General features: G+C 36.7%; 1 protein-coding gene across 1 annotated transcript in view; it reads left to right on the top strand.

The window, feature by feature from the left end:
• Positions 1-20,603, top strand: part of TINAG (tubulointerstitial nephritis antigen) — an 83,600-nt gene that overhangs the window by 7,735 nt on the left and 55,262 nt on the right. The window contains exons 2-4 of the mRNA XM_023222981.2: positions 5,019-5,082; positions 5,741-5,830; positions 11,322-11,436. Coding sequence (XP_023078749.2) covers positions 5,019-5,082; positions 5,741-5,830; positions 11,322-11,436 — 269 coding nt within the window. The remainder of the gene's footprint in view (positions 1-5,018; positions 5,083-5,740; positions 5,831-11,321; positions 11,437-20,603) is intronic.

The raw sequence follows: 20,603 nt of genomic DNA, 5'->3' as shown, positions 1-20,603 counted from the left end.
CTGTTGTAAACAGACATAAGCTAATTTGATTATGCGCAATATGTTCACATTGGTAAAAAAATGTATGTGAGTCACTGACATGTTTGAATTCGGTGAAGTTTATTTACTTCTTCACAACCTCCTTAACTATATTACAATGAAGATAAATCACAGTCCATACTTTGCCACGTATACTGACAGTTACAAAAATACGACACAGACCAATTCATTAAACCTCTATAAGCTTCAGGAAGTCTTCAGTTCTGGTCCTTTTAGGTGTTCCCACGTCTACGCTGCATGAAAAATTTATTAGAGGCACATGTGATAACATTACAGAGGTAGGATTCTGTTACTTGTACAATGGCTATCAGAGAATGACAATTCTAAGTACACAGGACAAATATCAGTCTTAGAGCACCAAGTCTAAGAGTACAGGTGCTTTTGAGTTTAAGAGATACATATAAACTATGGGATACAAGGGTGGGATGTGATTTTGAAATATTTTGGGTTAGCCTCATAGGTAAAAAAAAGAAAAATTAGAGTTTAGCCAATGGGAATTAATTATTTATCACAATTATGCTGATTAACAAGTCATGAATTTTAACAATAAAACCAATTTCTGACATTTATTATACTAATACTCTAGGGTTGATCAAAATATGGATAATGAAAGAACTTGTAGCAGTTGCTTCAAAGTCTGGTCTTTCAGAATGAATGCCACTGAACAACCCTGGGGGGTGGATTCCTGATTAGAGCAAGCAACTGCCTTTCCAACAGTTTAGACCAGCACAGATATTTATAATACACTGTGGTGAACTATTTTAAAATAAATTGTAGACAACCTATCATTATCTTTTCACAATTCAAGAAGTGAAGTTTAGACTGGCACAGATACTTATAATACACTATGATGAACTATTTTAAAATAAATTATAGACAACCTATCATTATCTTTTTGCAGTTCAAGAAGTGAAGTTGGCCAGGTGCGGTGGCTCACGCCTGTAATCCCAGCACTTTGGGAAGCTGAGGCAGGTGGATCACAAGGTCAGGAGATCGAGACCACGGTGAAACCCCGTCTCTACTAAAAATACAAAAAATTAGCCTGACGCGGTAGTGGGTGCCTGTAGTTCCAGCTACTCAGGAGGCTGAGGCAGAAGAATGGCATGAACCCGGGAGGTGGAGCTTGCAGTGAACAGAGATTGTGCCACTGCACTCCAGCCTGGGCGACAGAACAAGACTCTGTCTCAAAAGAAAAAAAAAAGAAGTGACGTTTAGACCAGCACAGATACTTATAATACACTATGATGAACTATTTTAAAATAAATTATAGACAATGTATTATCATCTTTTCTCAATTCAAGAAGATAAACTATTTCATTCTCCAAATATATGATTTGCCTAATATTGCTTTAAATGCTGTTAAAGTTGCAAAAACTCCCTTAATTTCAACAGTCATTAGTTTTGGCTTTGTTTTGTTTTGTTCTGTTGGTCAAGATGCTGTGTGTGTAACCAATTAATTAACTCACTCTGAGGAGCTCTAGACACATTTTACTGAGAAAGTATAGCTACCAGACAGGAATTTTTTCATATCACCACAATCATAGTTTTCAACCTACAGTAATCTGGGTTACTGCTTACCTAGAATTGATTCCCCCTTTTGAGTTCTGAATCCCATCTTTTGTCTTTTCAATACCTCCATATCTACCATTCTCTCTCGCTTTCTTGCTCTCTCTTTCTCCTCAAGTATCATTTTTTTGTTTGTTTGTTTTCTTTTCTCCTGGTGATATGGTTTGGCTGTGTCACCACCCAAATCTCATCTTGGATTGTAGCTCCCATAATTCTCACCTGCCTTGGGAGGGACCCGGTGAGAGGTAATTGAATAATGGGGGCAGGTTTTTCACATGCTGTTCTCATGGTAGTGAATAAGTCTCATGAGATCTGATGGTTTTATAAATGGGAGTTGCCCTGTAAAAGATTTCTCTTGCCTGCCACTGTACAAAATGTCCCTTTGCTTTTCCTTCGTCTGTGGCAATGATTGTGAGGCCTCCTCAGCTATGTGTAACCGTGAGTCCATTAAACCTCTTTCCTTCACAAATTACTCAGTCTCGGGTATGTCTTTATTAGCAGTGTGAGAACAGGCTAATACATGAGGATTAACCATTAATTTCCAAAATGTGTTTTTGCCTTTCCCAACTTTAAAAAAGCTCTCCCTTAACTTGATGTCTTTAAACAGCTACCATTTCATTCCCTTCTTTCCTTTTATGACAAAATATCTGAAAGAAAAATTTACTTTCTTATTCCAAGTCTCTCATCAACCCATTCCTACAGGATGTCAACTCACTGCTACTTCACTGAAATTTCTCTTGGCAGGGTTATTGGCAGTTCCTACATTGCTAAATGCAATATTCAGATGTCTGTTTTCTTGTTCTTGGCCTCTTGACAGTACTGTATGCAGCTGACCACCTAGAGCATATGAAACACTTTCTTAACCCTGTTTTTCATGACACCACCCTCTCCTCAATTCTATTCTCCCTCACAGGTCACTCCTTCCCAGTTTCCTCTTCTGAATGTCTGTCAGACACAGTGTTTTGAGCTCAGTCCTGGACCACTTTCTCTTCCCTACATATACTCTCTCCAAAAGACCCTTGTTTAGTCTCGGGTTTGAAAAAGTAGATATGGATGTTTGTGTCTCCCAGTTCATGCTCCAGCCTTGGTTTAACTCTGGTCTTTTATAAACTGCTGTCTACTTGATATCTCTGTTAGGTTGTCTAGCCTAGGTTTTATCTAAATCTAAAATATACACAGTAGCAGTCTTCATTTCTTGACACAAGCCTGTTTCTTATTTTAGTGGTAGCTGTACCATTTCTTTATTACTCAAGCCAAAGTCCTAATGAGATATCTTTGATTCCTCTTTTCCCTCATTCACCAAACTCAATCCATGAGTGATTCCCTTTGAGTTACCTCAAATTATATCCACCTACTTCTCTGTATCCTCGCTACTATTATGCTAATCCTTCACCCCTCTGGGAACCTCCACCTCAGTCAGCTCAACAGGAGTGATAACTGCAGAGATTAGGGTGGAGACATTTTGGATAAGGCCTTACAGGTTACAGTAAGAAGTTTGGCCTTATTCTCAATTTGATGGGAAATGACTTGAAGATTTTAAGTAGGAAATGACATGATGTGTATTTTTTTAAGATCTCTGTAAATGCTGTGTGAGAAATGAGGGATCCGTTGGAGTTGGGAAGGATTGTAGCAAAGGAGTGAGTGGACTGCTTCTGGGTATTGTATATAGGCTCATGCTTTACTGTGTCAGCACCTTGACCGGGGTCCGAAGTAACTGATTATGCCTTTTGTTAAAGAGATTAATTCTCATGCAAGATTAAAGTGAATACAGTGTCTCATAGTTATCTCTTACATGACATTAAGGAAAGATGACGAAGAAATGGAGTTTTTGTTAACATTAAATTTAGTGTTGAATTTTGTCAACATTAAATTTAGTGATTTGGGGTGGCTTGGTGATGGCGTTCTCCTGACTTCAAAATTATTAGCTGAGTATAAGTCAGAGAAGGGACAGTCTTTTTTCCTTAAGGATGCTTGAGACCTTTGTTCCATTTATTCATGGAATTCATATGTTGAACACTCAAGATTCATGAGGTATGATTATAAATCAACTTTGTTTTTATTCCACACGCTCAGTTTTTAAGAATGGTCAGGGAAGTACTTCTCTTGGCTTTGAATGAAAACTTTGATTGTTGTATGGATTTTCTGTTGTTTCTGGGTGATAAACAATTTTAGGATCTCTTTCAATTAGAAACATACTCTGGATTCAGTTATGAAAGGAGTCTAATCTTACGCAGCAATTAAAACCATGCATTTGATGTAAAGTTCAGTCTTCCCACATCTTGGGTTTGCTGTATTAGGAAAACTGTGGTCAGGAGACAGGTGGTTTCCTTTTCTTACCCCCATGATTGTGAAGTATCAAAATGCCACGTGAAAGGGATGCATAGATGCAAATACATAAATAATTAGATTCATTAAGCAGAATATTGGACTGCAAAACATCCAGGGGAGGGGCAGTTTTGAAATATTTTCTATTAAAATATTAGCTTTGTAACATTGTGGCTAGAAGTTAACAAGGTCCCTTGAAAATCTTTCTAAATCTATAGTTTGCCCTATGCTTTTATGAATAAAAGGTTAAAATTCATTTTGTTTAATTAGAGGCCATTGGCATAAAATATCAATTACATGTTTCTATCAAAAACAATTTCACCAGACAATGTTGAGTACTTTTTGCAAATTTAGTGTTAATTTTGAATTTAAGCAGATTATATTTTCAAAAGGAATTTAAATTTTTAAGCAGAGCACTATTTTTACAATATGTTACTAATGGCTTTTATATGATAATGATTGACCAGTATATAATCTCATAAAGTAGTTAATAACCAGTTTCAGTTAATAGTTAAGAAACATTTGGATTTGGAAGGCAAATGGATACAATCTTACTGATTCCATGAATTTTTTCTCGTATTGTATTCAGATCCTAAAGAAAAAAATAGAATTTGTCTTTGTAAGGTAAATTCAATGAAGTGACCTGGTATTTTGAGTCCAAAGCTATGGGCTGCTTACTCCAGTCATATCCAATTAATTATAAGCACTTATGAGACTTAATTAGTTGTTTTTTTAAATGAGAAATGCCATAAATCAATTCAAATACTATTATATTGCTTACTTACTTAAAAGCATTAATTATTTTTTAAGCATAGTGATTAATTCCTTGCTAATCTTTTTTTCATGCTTTGCAAATCCTCCCTGTTGGAACATAATATGCAGTTTAAAGATAAAAGCGTTGAAACAAGCCCAGAAGATTTTGATATACAAACCTTAACACAAACCAGACATGGATTTCTATCAGCTTTTTTGGCACCAAACATGTCTGCATATTTGAAAAGCTAACTATGATTTTTGATTACATTTTATGTTAATGCACTTTATTACTTAGTTTAGGATTTTCATTTCTTTACACGTTACTTTGACAGGTTGCTCCAAAGATGGTCAACATTATGAAGAGGGATCAGTAATTAAAGAAAACTGCAACTCCTGGTAATAAATTTAAGTGATACAGAACTGAGTTTTACTGTGTGTGTATGTTTTCTTCAAATAAAAGGAATATTTGTGAAACAAAGCATATATTTATGTATGTATAGACAGAATCATATGTCATAAGACATCATATACCTGTAACTTTGTATAAGTATATTTAATTTTAAGGGATTTTGAAAATTTAATCATGAATATCTTTTAATGTTTGAGGTTGATGTTCTTGACAATAGATCTTCATCATACAACAGGTCTGCATTAAATGTAACTCTTAATTATAATATTCTGATACCCTACAGACAAATTGTGTTTTTTTGAGCACAATAACTATATAAAAACAGGATGCTTTAAAAGGACTAGCCTGCAGAAAGTTTCCAAATACAAGTACATGGAATCTACTGTCCAATTTGGCTTATGTTTTCAAACTTCAATGGATGTGTGATCATATCATTTGTTAATTGCCTGGAGTAGAGGATTCCAGCATATTGAATGGTAGCTAACGTATGTTTTACAATTTATTTTTGCCAAGAATCAAATAACCATATGGCTAACATTAATCAAGACATTATGTTTTATGCCTTAACAATGTATAACTCATTTTACTAATTGAAATATACTTCATAAAGACCAAGCCACTTTTGTAATCATCATATCTTTACAGCACATGCTCAGGACAGCAATGGAAATGTTCCCAGCATGTATGCCTTGTTCGTCCAGAATTAATTGAACAGGTCAATAAAGGAGACTATGGGTGAGAGAAATCTTGCTTTATATGCTTCTTGACACTGCCATTTACTATGCGGGTTTCAATGTATTGCTTGGTTTCTATAAATGGTCATTCATTGTTTAAAGAGAAAGAGTGGTAGAGAAATAGAAAGGGAGATAGAAAGCATGTAAAACTGGAATGCAAAGGTAAACATTAAGTAATTAAAATGATCAAATAAGAAATCTAGAGCATAGTTAGGAAAGAGTAGTGTCATGGTGTAGGTAAGGGAAGTGGAGTAAAGCTACTCTGGATAAGTATTTAGGCAAAATCAGAAAGTCAGCAAAATTCATTTATTCATACTAATCATCTCTTCCTCTGCTGCTGCCCTCACCAAGTCAATCACATGCTTAGCTATCATGGGTAGAATCTGACTTTACAAGGATGATATTCAAATAACAAGCCAATCTAAATAATTTCACTGAAATGATGGGTATCTAGCCAATGTCACTTACAGTTGTATCAAAAGACAGATTGAGCTACTTTACTTTAATAGTACACTAAAGATAGGGATGATTGACACTGAAACATTGGAAATAACTGATGCTCTCATACAGATTGAAAAATTAGATGGCTTCTCCATTTACACAGAGGAAATTAAGATGTAGGCACTGGCCTGGCAAGGTGGCTTATGCCTGTAATCCCAGCACTTCGGGAGGCCGAGGCAGGTGGGTAGATCACTTGAGGCCAGGAGTTCAAGACCAGCCTGGACAACATAGTGAAACCCCATTTCTACTGAAAACACAGAAAATATTAGCTAGGCATGGTGATGCATGCCAGTAATCCCAGTTACTCAGGAGGCTGAAGCATGAGAATCACTGAAGCCTGGGAGGCGGAGGTTGCAGTGAGCCGAGATTGCGCCACTGCACTCCAGCATGGGCATCGGGGGTGAAACCCTGTCAAAAAAAAAAAAAAAAAAAAAAAAAGAAAAAGAAAAAGGAAAAGATACAGGCACCAACATGGACTTTTATTATAGAATTAAAAGGAAGAGGAACAGGCCAGCTGGTATCTGCTTCAGGATTTCTCCACTGCCATTGATCAAATCTTGATATATCCTTGATAACATCTTCCACATTTCTGGAAAAGACTTCACATAAAAAGATCTATTATTGAACAATTAGAAAAGTGAAATAATCTGGAGATGTATTTTTATACAATGGAAGTATAATCTCCTTCCACATATAACATGTTTTTTTCCCAGCATAATGGGGATACTAAATTTCAACGTATTCAAAGTTTTTTCTTGGAAGATACAAAACATATAGAAAGTCACATTTGTTGATATTAATATCCTTAAACCATTCTCAGTTCCTCTGTGTGTGTGTGTGTTTGTGTTAAATCAATATTTTAGAAGATAACTTGATGACATTTTAAGTATTTCTAGGGAAAACCAATTATACTTTTCTGTGGCAAATCATATTTAAATTATTCAAAGAACATGAGAGTATGTGCCATCTTGAAAAATTGAATCAGATTCCTAAAAGTATTCAAATGCTAGACCTAATTAACATACACTTCCAAGAAACCAAAATAGAGGAGCCTAGTTTTCCACTATTAAAAGTACATGAGAAACCACAGTCTAAACCAATGTGGTACACTTAATAAAACACACTTAGGAGTACAGAGGTTGTTGTAAACGATATTAGGTTGGTGCAAAAGTGTATGGCGGTTTTGGCCAAAACTACCATTACTTTTGCACCAACCTAATATCTTCCTTGGAAGGAAGAACGTTCTTTCCATGATTTATTTATTTTGAGCATGCCCTACGGCTACTTAAGAGGCATGGGCTTTGTATTTTAGTAGCAAATATTAGACATCACATAACTTTCAAAGAGTAGAAAATGAAGTATAATTGGAGCAAAAGGAAACATACAAAAACCAAAGGAAAAAAAGTTAAGTAAAAGGAACAAGCTATAAAGACAAGAAATAAAACTAAAATTATTTACCAGGGCAAAAAAGGGGGGAAGTCTTTAAATTTAAAAGAAAGTTCTAATTCTCAGCTATTCTCTCTTCATGATGCTCAAATTGTTTTTACATGTAAAAATATAATCATATTATATCATTCAGTATTTATTAAGTGCTTTTAAAAATAGCCTACACCAAATATGCAATCTTGGCTTTAAAATATTTCTTTCCCACATCTTGACAGTATTTTAGATCCAAGTCTTTATTTATTCTATGTAATGTACTTCAGTGCTTATTTATTCTCTGTATTATTTTTTAATGTAATCAGTTGATATTAACAAAACGTATGTTCTACTGGTGGCATGGCTGAGGATACACATAAATAATTTCGGCCTGGCGAAGTGGCTTATGCCTGTAATCCCAGCACTTTGGGAGGCCGAGGCAAGCAGATCACTTGATGTCAGGAGTCTGAGATCATCCTGGCCAACATGGTGAAACCCCATCTCTACCATAAATACAAAAATTAGCCGGGTGTGATGGCATGGGCCTGTAGTCCCAGCTACTCGTTAGGTGGAGGCACTAGAATTGCTTGAACCCAGGAGGTGAAGGTTGCAGTGAGCTGAGATCATGCCACTGCACTCCAGCTGGAAACAGAGTGAGATTCTGTCTCAAACAAAACAAAACAAAAAAACAAATAATTTCTATATTAAGGGAATTCACCATCTAGTTGAGGAGTCAACACTGCCATACCTTTATAAAAGGATTTCTAATAATAGGGGAGAATATAAGTGCTACATTAGTGGCACAAGTAATAATCAGCAAGTTAGTGGAATAAAGGGAGATATATAAGTGTTTCAATTACCTGCTGCTGTGTAACAAACCATTCCAAGATTCAACATTTTAAAACCATAAAACCATAAACTTTTCATCTTTTCACATCAGCAATTTGGAATAGGTTCAACTGAGGCTCTTTTGCTGCTCTCTTCTGGAATTACTCCTGTGTCAATAGAGCCTCAACTGAGGTTGAATTGTCTGTGATGGCCTTACACTGTATCTTGTGGTTGGTGCTGGTTGTTGATTGGGCCACGTTTCTCCAGCAGGCTAGCTTTGGCTTCTTCTCATAATTACTATTCTGATGGGGCATATGTGGAAGCTCCCCCAGTCCTCCCTTGATGCTTATGCTTGAAAGTTTCACGATCTCAATGCTACTGCTTTCTACTGGGTAAAGCAAGTTACTAGGCCAGCCTACATTCAAAGGCTAGAGAAACAGATTCTTTCTTATGAACTCAAAATTTGGTTTACTGGATAAGTTGGCTTTCATTTTTCACTGTTTTCTCAAAACCCACTCACCCCAAACTGCAGTGATTAACTTCTACCTATTCTTAGTTACTGGCATCTTGCTGTATCTGGTCAACTTGAAAATTTGAAGTTAGTTTAATTCTTCCTTCCTTTTATTCTCAGTCAGTAGGTATTGCTAACTCCCGCACTAAAAGTTTCTCTTAGATATTCACTTCTTCCATTCTAGACTATATTCTAATGCATTTCTTTATCAAGCCTAGTTTGAAATTATCTAACTTGTCTCTGTTTCCAGAAATTCTCAGTGGAACCCCGTTGCTTGTGAAACATGCATTGCCTTAGCCTAAATAATATGTTGGCCCAAAAACTTTTTTACTACCTTATCTTTTATACCATTTTCAGGCCCTGTGTCCCTATCCTCTCTCCTAGTTTAAGCATTTAACTTATCTGTCATTCTCTACACATGCCACCCAACTTCAAACCTGCATGCTTTGCTCAAGTTACCTTTACTTTAAACGAATGCTCTCTTCTTTCATATGTGGTCACCAAACTCATTCTCATCCTTCCAGATAGAGAACTAAATTTGCTTTATGTAAAAAATTTGCCAACTCCTTCAGTTATGTTTGAATCTTTTGATCATCTTTTGATCTACTGCTGATAGGTGACACACGCCAAAGTCATTTCTATCTTTGTATTTTTTCTTAAGGTATGAGCTTCTTAAATGTAGAAAACTTTATTCATATCTATGTTCTCAGTATTTATTAGAGAATATGACAGATCAATTAAGAAAGTTCAATAAATGCTAAATTGGATTAAAGTGAAAATTATGAGTCTAAGTCAAGAAGGATGTTATAGATTAGTCATACCTTTCACACTTTTGACCATATCTCACAGTAGAACATACATCTTACTTTGTGATCTAGTACACACACCCATGCACAAGCATCAACACACACACAGACATACGCACAGAGTTTATTACCCTTAGTATTTGTAATAAACTCTATTTCCTATTATTTCTCCTATCTTCTATTTTATTTTCTTAAACTATCACCCTACTAACCAAATTGAGTGCTCAATTAAATAACCTATGAACATCTCTGACCTGATGTTTGAAAACTACTAACATACGGCAACAAAAACATACTTTACTGATGTCACAATTTTGCCCAATTTTGCCCTGTTAGCCTTTTGAATTATACTACAATATCTCTTATATTCAGAGGTTCTCTTATTGAGATTCCTTGGGTAATGAAGATTGCACTTTAAATTGTAGCTAAGTTTCTAAGGATTTTATGAACTAACACATCTTGTACGAAAGAAAAACATTAACTTGTGAGGTATATTATTAAAAATTAAGTTGTGTTTTCAATGATTCATAGGAGCCTATCACATTATAAATGATCTTGGTGATAAACATAGTAGGACAGAGTTTAAATTTGACAAAAGTGCAGAAAATATATTGACCTCAAGTGGTAGGTAATTCAGAATAGGCAATGATAAAATTACTTGCATCCTTCCAATTTTTTATCTACTATCATCTAGTAAAAAAAATTTGGTTGTCTTCAAATTTCAATATTTAATTTTGAAGAGAAATTTTTGTTTCTAATTAAGAGCACAAAATACGTCTCTACGAAAATATGCACTTTTGTTACCTAATTTCATATCAACTGATTTTCTATTATTATTAATAACTAAGATGATTGAGCACTTAATAAAAATGAACTCATTTAATACATAATAGAATATTTCAATATCTAAAAATTAGCACTGATGTCATTTTTAAAAATTATAAGTATTTTGTCCTTCATTATTCATGCATACTTTTTTACTTTGTCAATTTCTTTTCAAATATAAATTTTAAAGAAAATGTATTAACCTATTTAATGTATCAGTACATTTCTGTATATTTAGCCTTCTTTCTAAGATTCTTTTAATGGCATTTAAAGCAAACTACATATATTGGCCTTATTTACACTTAATCCCTTTGTAGTATGTAAATATTTCATATTCTTAGCATTAACCTACATTAATATGGTCTTATGTTCCTCGTATGAATCATTTAAATACTTGAAATGTACCTTATTTAGGAAGAGTATCTCATACCCTTGATTATTAAAATAATCAATAATGCATCATTTATATAAACAATAGCCTGCGATAATTCTCATATTGTGAGATTTGCTGCTGTTAAGTTTCAGAAATATAAAGGAACATGTATTTGTTAAAATGATGTCACATAACCTGTATATATTTTTCTTCTTCATTTGTAAGGCAGATGGACAGCACAGAACTACAGCCAATTTTGGGGAATGACTTTAGAAGATGGTTTCAAATTTCGCCTTGGCACTTTGCCACCTAGTCCCATGCTCCTGAGCATGAATGAAATGACAGTAAGTGTTCCTTCTGATTCATGTATGTGCACGTATTTGTATAAGTGTGTTCATGTGTGCATTAAAAGCAATTATAAATCACTAAAATAATGAGTTTTGAGCTTTCAGAGTCATAATTTTGTCACAAAAATAAAAAATCCTTTCCCCAAATGGTTGTTAAACCCCTCAAAAGTTTCATGTGGGCTTTGCAAGTTTACTGTTACCAATTAGACATAGTCTCCTTTAGGAATGATTGAATGGCCTGGCAAGATGGCGGAATAAGCACAGCTGGTTGGCAGCTCCCAGCGAGACCAATGCAGAAGGTGAGTGATTTCTGCATTACCAACTGAGGTACCTGGTTCATCTCATTGGGACTGGTTAGACAGTGGGTGCAGCCCATGGTGGGTGAGCAGAAGCAGGATAGCGTGTCACCTCACCCAGGAAAAGCAAGGAGTCTGGGAACTCCCTCCCCCAGTCAAGGGAAGCCATGAGGGACTGTGCTGTGAGGGATGGTGCATTCTGGCCCAGATACTATGCTTTTCCCATAGTCTTCGCAGTCCACAGACCAGGAGATTCCCCCAGGTGCCTACACTACCAGGACCCTGGGTTTCAAGCACAAAATTGGGTGGCCATTTGGGCAGACACTGAGCTAGCTGCAGGAGTTTTTTTTTTTTTTTTTTTTTTTTTTTGATACCCCAGTACCCCAGTAGAGCCTGGAATGCCAGTGAGACAGAACCATTCACTGTCCTGGAAAGGGGGCTGATGCCAGGGAACTGAGTGGTCTTGCTCAGCATATCCCACCCCTACAGAGCCCAGCAAGCTAAGATTCACCAGCTTGAAATTCTCACTGCCAGCACAGCAGTCTGAAGTTTTAACTGGGACACTGGAGCTTGGTGGGGTAAGGGGTGTTGGCCATTACTGAGGCTTGAGTAAGCAGTTTTCCCCTTACAGTGTAAACAAAGCCACTTGGAAGTTCAGACAGGGTGGGTCTCACCACAGCACAGCAAAACCACTGTAGCCAGACTGCCTCTCTACATTCCTCCTCTCTGGGCAGGGCATCTTTGAAAGAAAGGCAGCAGCTCCAGGCAGTAGCTTATAGACAAAACTCCCACTCCCTAAGACAGGTGCACCTAGGGGAAGGGGCAGCTGTGGGAACAGTTTCAGCAGACTTAAATGTTCCTGCCTGCCAGATCTGAAGAGAGCAGTGGATATCCCAACATGGTGCTCTAGCTCTGTTAAGGAACAGACTGCCTCCTCAAGTGGGTTCCTGACTGGGAGACACCCCCAGTGGGGGTCAACAGACACCTCATACAGGAGAGCTCTGACTGGCATCTGGTGGGTACTGCTCTGGGATGAAGCTTCCAGAGGGACTCTGTTAAGGGACAGACTTTCTCCCAGTGCCTCTTGACTGGCAGACACCTCCCAGCAGGGGTCAACAGACACCTCATACAGGAGAGCTCTGACTGGCATCTGGTGGATGCTGCTCTGGGACGAAGTTTCCAGAGGAAGGAACAGGCAGCAATCTTTGCTGTTCTGAAGCCTCTGCTGGTGATACCCAGGCAAACAAGGTCTGGAGTAGACCTCTAGCAAACTCCAGCAGACCGGCAGAAGAGTAGCCTGACTGGTAGAAAGAAAACTAACAAACAGAAAGCAATAGCATCAACATCAAAAAAAGGATGCCCACGCAAAAACCCCATCCAAAGGTCACCAACATCAAAGGCCAAAAGTAGATAAATCCACAAAGGTGAGGAAAAATCAGCACAAAAAACTTAAAATTCCAAAAACCAGTGTGCCTCTTCTTCTCCAAAGGATTCCAACTCCTTGCAAGCAAGGGAACAAAATTGGACGGAGAATGAGTTTGACTAATTGCTAGAAGTAGGCTTCAGAAAGTGGATAATAACAAACTCCTCCAAGCTAAGGGAGCATGTTCTAACCGAATGTAAGGAAGCTAAGAACCCTGATGAAAGGTTACAGGAACTACTAACCAGAATAACCAGTTGAGAGAATAACATAAATGACCTGATGGAGCTGAAAAATACAACATGAGAACTTCATGAAGCATACACAAGTATCAAAAGCTGATTCAATCAAGCAGAAGAAAGGATATCAGAGATTGAAGATCAACTTAATGAAATAAAGCATGAAGACAAGATTAGAGAAAAGCAAATGGAAAGGAACAAACAAAGCCTCCAAGAAATATGCGACTATGTGAAAAGACCAAACCTACATTTGATTAGTGTACCTAAAAGTGATGGGGCAAATAGAACCACGTTGGAAAAAACACTTCAGGATATTATCCAGGAAAACATCCCCAATCTACCAAGACAGGCCAACATTCAAATTCAGGAAATACAGAGAATACCACAAAGATACTCCTCGAGAAGAACAACCCCAAGGCACATAATTGTTAGATTCACCAAGGTTGAAATGAAGGAAAAAGTGTTAAGGACAGACAGAGAGAAAGATCAAGTTACCCACAAAGGGAAGCCCATCAGACTAACAGCAGATCTCTCTGCAGAAATCCTAAAAGCCAGAAGAGAGTGGGGGCCAATATTCAACATTCTTAAAGAAAAGAATTTTCAGCTCAGAACTTCATATCCAGCCAAACTAACCTTCATAAGCGAAGGTGAAATAAAATCCTTTACAGACAAGCAAATGCTCAGGGATTTAGTCACCACCAGGCTTGCCTTATAAGAGCTCCTGAAGAAAGCACTAAATATAGAAAGGAAAAATTGATACCAGCCACTGCAAAAACATACCAAAATGTAAAGACCATTGACACTATGAAGAAACTGCATCAACTAATGGGCAAAATAACCAACTAGTATCATAATGTGAGGATCAAATTCACACATAACAATATTAACTTTAAATGTAAATGGGCTAAATGCCCCAATTAAAAGACACAGACTGGCAAATTGAATAAAGAGTCAAGACCCATTGGTGTGCTGTATTCAGGAAACTCATCTCACATGCAAAGACACACATAGGCTCAAAATAAAGGGATGGAGGAATATTTACCAAGTAAATGGAAAGATAAAAAAAGCAGAGGTTGCAATCCTGATCTCTGATAAAGCAGAGTTTAAACAAAGAAAGATCAAAAAGACCGAGAAGGGCATTACATAATGATAAGGAGATCAAGGCAACAAGAAGAACTAACTAACATGAATATATATGCACCCAATACAAGAGCACCCAGATTCATAAAGCAAGTTCTTAAAGACCTACAAAGAGACTTAGACTGTCACATAATAATAGTTGAAGATTTTAACACCTCACGGCCAGTGTTAGACAAACCAATGAGACAGAAAATTAACGAGGAGATTCAGGACTTGAACTCAGTTCTGGACGAGGTGGACTTAATAGACATCTACAGAATTCTCCACCCAAAATCAACAGAATATACATTCTTCTCAGTACCACATAGCATTTATTCTAAAATCAAACATGTAATTGGAAGTAAAACACTCCTAGGCATATGCAAAAGAATGGAAATCATAACAAACTGTCTATCAGATTAGAATTCTGAAATAAGAAACTCACTCAGAACTGCACAACTACATATAAACTGAACAACCGATTTCTGAATGACTACTGGGTAAATAACAAAATTAAGGCAGACATAAGTTCTTTGAAATGAATGAGAACAAAGACACAATGTACCAGAATCTCTGGGACACAGCTAAAGCAGTGTCTAGAGGGAAATTTATAGCACTTAATGCCCACTGGAGAAAATGAGAAAGATCTAAAACTGACACCCTAACCTCACAATTAGAATTAGAGAAGCAAGAGCAAACAAATTCAAAAGCTAGCAGAAACAAGAAATAACTAAGATCAGAGCAGAACTGAAGGAGATAGAGACATGATAAACCTTTCAAAACATCAGTGAATCCAGGAGCTGGTTTTTTGAAAAGATTAACAAAATAGATAGACCACTAGCCAGACTAATATAGAAGAAAAGAGAGAAGAACCCAATAGACACAATAAAACATGGTAAAGGGATAACATCAATGATACCACAGAAATACAAACTACCATCAGAGAATACTATAAATACCTCTATGCAAATAAACTAGAAAATCTAGAAGAAATGATGAATTCCTGGACACATGCACCCTCCCAAGACTAAACCAGGAAGAAGTTGAATCCCTGAAAAGACCAATAACCAGTTCTGAAACTGAGGCAGTAATTAATGGCTTACCAACCAAAAAAAGTCTAGGACCAGACAAATTCACAGCCAAATTCTTCCAGAGGTACAAAGAGGAGCTGGTACCATTTCTTCTGAAACTATTCCAAACAATAGAAAAAGAGCGACTCCTCCCTAACTCATTTTATGAGGCCAGCATCATCCTGATACCAAAACCTGGCAGAGACACAACAAAAAATGAAAATTTCAGGCCTATATCCCTGATGAACATCGATGTGAAAATCCTCAATAAAATACTGGCAAACCGAATCCAGCAGCACATTAAAAAGCATATCCACCATGATGAAGTTGGCTTCATCCCTGAGATACAAGTCTGCTTCAACATATCCAAACATCACATAAACAGAACCAATGACAAAAACCACATGATTATCTCAATAGATGCAAAAAAGGCCTTTGACAAAATTCAACAGCCCTTCATGCTAAAAACACTCAATAAACTAGGTATTGATGAAACATATCTCAAAATAATAAGAACTATTTATGATAAACCCACAGCTAATATCATACTGAATGGGCAAAAGCTGGAAGCATTCCCTTTGAAAACCGGTCCAAGACAAGGATGCCCTCTCTCACCACTATTATTCAACATAGTATTGGAAGTTCTGACCAGGACAATCAGGAAAGAGAACAAAATAAAGTGTATTCATATAGGAAGAGAGGAAGTCAAATTGTCTCTGTTTGCAGATGACATGATTGTATGTTTAGAAAACCACATCGTTTCAGCCCAAAACCTCTTTAAGCTGATAAGCAACTTCAGCAAAGTCTCAGGATACAAAATCAATGTGAAAAATTTACAGACATTCCTATTCACCAACAATAGACAAACAGAGAGCCAAATCATAGTGAACTCTCATTCACAATTGCTACAAAGAGAATAAGATACCTAGGAATACAACCTACAATGGATGAGAAGGATCTCTTCAAGGAGAACTACAAACCACTGCTCAAGGAAATAAGAGAAGACACAAACAAATGCAAAAACATTCCTTGCTCATGGATAGGAAGAATCAATATTGTGAAAATGACCATACTGCCCAACATAATTTATAGATTCCATGCTATTCCCATCAAGCTACCATGGACTTTCTTCACAGAATTAAAAAATACTACTTTAAATCTTACATGGAATGAAAAGAGAGCCCATATAGCCAAGACAATCCTAAGGAAAAAGAACAAAGATGGAGGCATCATGCTACCTGACTTCAAACTATACTACAAGGCTACTGTAACTAAAATAACATGGTACTTGTGCCAAAACAGATATATAGACCAATGGAACAGAACAGAGGCCTCAGAAATAACACCACACATTTACAACCATCTGATCTTTGACAAACCTGACAAAAACAAGCAATAGGGAAAGGATTCCCTATTTAATAAATGATGCTGGAAAAACTGGCTAACCACAGGCAGAAAACTGAAACTTGACCCCTTACTTACACCTCATACAAAAATTAACTCAAAATGAGTTAAAGACTTGAACATAAGACCTAAAACCATAAAAACCCTAGAAGAAAACCTAGGCAATAGCATTCAGGACATAGGCATGGGCAAAGACTTCACAACTAAAACACCAAAAGCAATGGCAACAAAAGCCAAAATAGATAAATGGGATCTAATTAAACTAAAGAGCTTCTGCACAGCAAAAGAAACTATCATAAGCATGAACAGGCAACCTACAGAATGAGAGATAATTTTTGCAATCTATCCATCTGACAAAGGGCTAATATCCAGAATCTATAAGGAACTTAAACAAATTTTCAGGAAAAAAACAACCCCATCAAAAAGTGGGCAAAGGATATGAACAGACACTTCTCAAAAGAAGACATTTATGTGGCCAAAAAACATATGAAGAAAAGCTCATCATCACTGGTCATTAGAGAAATGCAAATCAAAACCACAGTGAGAGACCATCTCATGCCAGTTAATGGCAATCATTAAAAAGTCAGGAAACAGCAGATGCTGGAGAGGATGTGGATAAATAGGAATGCTTTTTTATTGTTAGTGGGAGTGTAAATTAGCTCAACCATTCTGGGAGGCAGTGGGGCAGTTCCTCAAGGATCTAGAACTAGAAATACCATTTGACCCAGCAATCTTGTTACTGGGTATATACCCAAAGCATTACAAATCATTCTACTATAAAGACACATGCACACATATATTTATTGTAGCACTATTCACAATAGCAAAGAGTTGGCACCAACCCAAATGCCCATCAATAATGGACTGGGTAAAGTAAATGTGGTACATATACACTGTTGAATACTATGCAACCATAAAAAAAGGACAAGTTCATGTCTTTTGCAGGGACATGGATGAAGCTGGAAACCATTATTCTCAGCAAACTAACCCGGGAACAGAAAACCAAACACTGCATGTTCTCACTCATAAGTGGGAGTTGAACAATGAGAACATAGGGGCACAGGGAGGGGAATATCATGCACTGGAGCCTGTCAGTGGATTGGGGGCTAGGGGAGGGATAGCATTAGGAGAAATATCTAATGTAGATGATGGGTTGATGGGTGCAGCAAACCACCATGGCACATGTATAACTATGTAACAAACCTACACGTTCTACACATGTATCCCAGAACTTGAAGTATAATAATAAAATAAAATTGTTAATCCAGAAAAAGAATAATTGAATGTTCATTTACGTTGCTAATGACTTCACACAAATACAAATTTCGGATTATTGGTTATTCAGTGTGCCAATGCTTCAGCAGGTCATTGTTCCAATTTTTCTTTTTTACCTAAACACAGTTATTTTGCCCTGTCTATAGGAATATCCATTATCATATTGGAATAAAATAAATGTTGGTATCTTTAGACATATATGCTTTGATGATTAGTAAAGGTTGATCCTCAAAAATCCTCAAGATTTCTGTTAAAATAATATCTTCAAATTTTGCCTGATGACCTGGCAAACTTCTTTGTAAAATTACCTCAAGCTTTCTAACATTCTTATGCTTTGAACTATCTTATTGGGTTTTCCCTTTCATTTTTAAGAGGTGTTATCATCTGCTAATAGGTATCTTGTACCAAAAAGTTGCTACCTCTCTTGTTTTTACCAACCTCTTACTCACAAATCTGCAGTGTTACCACCCAATGTGTGGTGTTCTCCAGGCACATACACTTTCCAGTTGAGATGCTGATTGTATTTCAGGCCTGTTATGAATGCTCAGGGTAGAGTGGTGCTTCCAGGCTGCTGGAGTGTAGCCTCTCCACCCTCCAATGAAGACATCCAGTCTCAGCTGCCTGGAAGCTCTCAGCAGCTTTAGCAAGCAAGATTGTTGTTTGCTGTTGGATGAGCTGTAAATGCACAAGTTTCTCTTCAAATGTTTAATGTACTTTGCTTTTGAGTGATGTGATCACCTGAGTTATTGTTACAATTCAGATTCCAGTAGCAGGGCCTTCTAAATTATAACTAGTATCAGAGAACACAATAACAGGTGTTTATTAAGTAGTTGTGTGTTAAAGCACTTACAGTTTCATACATGATCTCATTTAATTTCCCCAGCAGCATGATGTAGTGGATACTATCATTACTCACATTTTAAAGACAGGCAAATTGAGGTCGAGAAGTTAAGTCACGCCAAGATTGAGAGAGGTTAAGAGCCACCACAGAATTATTTACATTGCATAGACAGGACATCTAAAAAATCCGTTCCCCTAAAAGTTATTAGAGTTCCTGAATTGGCCAGCGGTAAATGGAACTACTAACTCTACTTACTCCAGTTAGTAGAGTTCTAACATAGCGTTGGCCAATTCAGGTTCAAAGTAGTAAAAAGACTTTTAATCTCTTAACCAAAGCTAACTTTCTGAAATATTCAGCTTTGATATACTTCTGGGTCTCCCCTACAATCATAAGACTTAAATCTTTAGAGATGTGGCTCTGATTTATGATTTTGAGTGACCTAACTGTATGATGAACTGAAAAAAAGTTTTTTTTTCTGTTTTATTTCTCATTTTTTGTTCCTACTGAGTGAGAAAAAATAATAGGCAGCATTATTTAAGAAAAGAGGACAGACCTTTATAAGGTTTGCTCTTTCACTTGCTTTTATTGAGGGCCACGGTGGGCCACACACTCATTTATGTGTCTCTATATATTTCCTGAAAAGTATTTCTAACATATCCTTTATAAACTAATTTCTGCAGCTTGGAATATCATATGTTCTAGAGAAAATGAGTTACATTTCTTTCTCAAGTTTCCACTCACCATAGCAAAGAAAAGGAAATTTAATTCAAAATCATTTATTGGCTCCTGGGATTTGTTTGCATAAAAGTCACTGTGGTGATATTTAAATTAAAACTCTTAATGATGAGTTGGGAAAAATTTAAATTACCTAGTGCTTTGAATTACAGCATAAGTTACAATGCCTGGAATTGCCGAGTAATTCCAGGAAAGCAATAAGAAAAATTCAGCTGAACCAGTAAGAGTTCTATTACACTTACGATGTAAGTCAAGGAAATGCATCTTATTTCTGGGGCATAGTAGTTAGGACTACATTTCCGAATGTTAGAGATGTTTTAATATGAGGCCAGGTAGAATAGAATCAGAGATAATAGCAAGTGTCTCCAGGAAGAACGTGAAGTAAGTATGAACTGAGTTGAACTGGAAGCTTTGGAAAGCTATAGCTACCAGTTAGTTTTATAACTAGTTCTTAGGCTGTTGACCACATAGAAAAACCCAATATATGATATCAAACTGCCTCTAATTACCATGACAATGAATTTCTTTTTGTGGGAATTCTTCTCTATTACTGGTGCATCCCCCTCACCGCCCCCTCACACACTTTTCCCCAACTTTAAAAAAATCATTTTCAATGTATGATAGACTATACATACAGCTAGGGTGGGCAGTAGCCAACAGTGGTATGATTTCAAGCATACTGAAAATTTCCATGCACCTCCGTCCATAAACATCTCCTTGGCCATATTGCTTGGGTAAGAGTTTAGATTCGGGAAATTATTTTCC

Source organism: Piliocolobus tephrosceles, chromosome 5 (assembly GCF_002776525.5).
Source record: "Piliocolobus tephrosceles isolate RC106 chromosome 5, ASM277652v3, whole genome shotgun sequence".
Lineage (NCBI taxonomy): Eukaryota > Metazoa > Chordata > Mammalia > Primates > Cercopithecidae > Piliocolobus > Piliocolobus tephrosceles.
This window is presented reverse-complemented; position numbering and strand designations above follow the sequence as displayed.